General features: G+C 56.2%; 2 protein-coding genes across 2 annotated transcripts, besides 2 other annotated features; both read right to left on the reverse strand.

Annotated features, from left to right (window-relative positions):
• Nucleotides 1-259: 259 nt before the first annotated feature.
• TraAM80_10399 (uncharacterized protein) lies at nt 260-589 on the reverse strand (the record flags this gene model as incomplete). Its single annotated transcript, XM_029387020.1, has 1 exon — nt 260-589. One exon carries the CDS (start codon nt 587-589, stop codon nt 260-262), a length of 330 nt encoding a protein of 109 aa, XP_029233124.1.
• A 537-nt stretch (nt 590-1126) lies between these two features.
• Nucleotides 1127-1197: a microsatellite.
• Nucleotides 1198-1361: 164 nt separating this feature from the next.
• Nucleotides 1362-1715, reverse strand: TraAM80_10400 (uncharacterized protein; the record flags this gene model as incomplete). Its single annotated transcript, XM_029387021.1, has 1 exon — nt 1362-1715. The coding sequence occupies one exon, from the start codon at nt 1713-1715 to the stop codon at nt 1362-1364; it is 354 nt and encodes a 117-aa protein (XP_029233125.1).
• A 378-nt stretch (nt 1716-2093) lies between these two features.
• Nucleotides 2094-2142: a microsatellite.
• Nucleotides 2143-2402: the final 260 nt, after the last annotated feature.

Below are 2402 nucleotides of genomic sequence, written 5' to 3' on the forward strand. Positions count from 1 at the left end.
GGGTGTCACACGGTGCTTTTGGGCAATGTGGCAGGGAGAGGCTGAGCCACAGCAACGCACTGGCCGTCGCGTTGGCGTTAAGCCAACTGAGTGGCGTTAGATAAGGGGGAAATTTGTGTCTTCCCTTTTTTTGTTCGGCACCCCATCGGTTGCGCGCGCTCTGTGGTGCGGCAGCCGGGTGGTGCACGTCGCGGGGGTTCATTTTTGTATTGTGTTTTCATCTGAACAGGCCTATTTTTGATTTCTGCTCACTTTCTTTTCATGTCGTAGGCGATGGCGATGGCGAAACGTTTGGGGGCTTGTGCGGGTGCGTGGGGTACCGCGGCAGTCTTGAAGGCTTGCTGTAGGGGGCGGCCGTGTGCGGCGGAGGGCTAATTCGCACACCGATGCTGGTGGTGGGAGCGGTGGCAAGCGTAGCGGGGAGAGGCGAGGGTGGGGAGAAGCAGCAGACGGCGGCAATGCGTGAGTGACGTGCAGCATTAAAATATTCCTTCTTCTGTGTGGGGCTCACTGGGTGGCGCGGTAACCGCAGAGTGAGGCCGCCGCTTCCGCTCTTGCAGAGGGGAATATGCTGCTGCATTCCTGCCATGCCCCGCCCTTCCACGTGACAGCAAAGCCGACGCCGCCGGCACGCTGAGAAGCTGCGGGTTCCACCGCCACGGCGACTGAAGTAGGCGGAGGTGTGTCTGCGGCTGCCTTCGCAGGCTGTGCCCCGTGCGGCCCAGTCGTGTGGCAAACAGTTCCCTCGCGGAATCCACGCGCACCGCGCCACGTGCTGGGCGCAGCGTATATTTGCGTCGCGGGGGCCAATGCGGTGGCGTCCCTCCTCCTTCTCGGGGATGAACGAAGAGGCAGCGGGTGTTTTGCTTCTTTGCACCTCAGCGAATTGCAGAACAAAATGCCACCGTGACGGGGCAGTCAATTTCACTATGAGTGGGTGATATTTGCGTGTGACTACACACACGCAGAGCTGTGGGGATCCGAATGTCAAGTGCAATACGAGAAGAGGAGAGAGACCTCGTCGCAGTTGTTGTGTATGCCGTGCAGTTTGCACGGTTTGCCCAGGGAGATCTAATTTGCCCTCGTTGTTTGTGTGGGAGGGCGCCGTGATGCATCACGCTTGCGTTGTGTGCGGGATTGGGGGTGCCTGTGCGTGTTTGTGTGTGAGGTGTGCGCCGCGTGCCGTGTGCGTGGGTGGCCCTCTTTTTTTTTGTTGTTGCGGCTGCGTAGACTCGTGTCTCTGTCTGTTTTTTTAAATAATTTCATTCTCCCTTTTGACTGCTGGTTGAGTATTGTGCTGCAGTTCAACTCAAGTTAACCACCACGAAGGAAAACTTGTCTGAGAGACGCGAGGCGGAATTTCACCCCACCGAGGAGACCACCGCACAGCGTCGAAGGGTGGAAGGAGCGCCGCAACAGCCAGGGTGGGCGCTGTCGAGTTCTCTCCGCGACGCATTGCTGGGATAAGTTGGCCAAAACAACACAATTTTGCTGAACGAGACTTCCCTCAAAAGTATGTTGACACCAGCGGCTCCACTGGTGAAAATTACGAACGCGTCAATGGGTCTTTCCGCAGGAGCCCGCACTGTGCTCCGTAAGCTCGCGTGCATCTTCATTTTTCCCCTTATGGCTGTGTAAGGTGGCAAATCAAGAATTTCCCCACGAAGCACCGCGTCCGTAACGTACCTGTCTGGCCCACGCACAAACACCTCCATCACCACATTTTGGCTTTCACCCACCGCTCTGTTGGGGCCAACGTACTGCCGAAGGAAGTCGTTCAGCAAAATTCCGTTGCTTTGGCCAACTTATCCCAGCAATGCGTCGCGGAGAGAACTCGACAGCGCCCACCCTGGCTGTTGCGGCGCTCCTTCCACCCTTCGGCGCTGTGCGGTGGTCTCCTCGGTGGGGTGAGATTCTTCCTTATATATCCATCCGACATGTTTTCCTTGAACTTGTTGTCCTTTGTAGTGATTGTTGGCTTAAGTTGTAAAGCAATACTAACCACTAGCCAAAAAAGGGAGAATGAAAAAAAAAGCCAAAAACATGCACAAACACGACCCTACGCAGCCACAACAAAAAAACAAAGAAAAGGCCACGCACACCTCACGCACACACACGCAGAGGCACCCCCAATCCCACACGACGGCAAATCACAGCCATATTTACTTTACACTCCGCTGAAGGCAGAGCATCCACACTGCTCGAAGACAGGCCACTCTGTCCATTACTCCCTTTCCAGCGCCACCCATGAACCTTCACCCAAAACATCGTGCGGCATAGGCGGGAAACATCACGATGCCTGCGGAGGGTCACCGCCAAACAAAGACGCGGCCCCACCACGTGCCCATGACGACGTTTCGTCCTCATCGCAGAAAAAAGGGTGTGTGCGTATGTGTGACGGC

Source organism: Trypanosoma rangeli (assembly GCF_003719475.1).
Source record: "Trypanosoma rangeli strain AM80 chromosome Unknown Tra_15.4_contig_00942, whole genome shotgun sequence".
Taxonomy (NCBI): Eukaryota; Euglenozoa; class Kinetoplastea; order Trypanosomatida; family Trypanosomatidae; genus Trypanosoma; species Trypanosoma rangeli.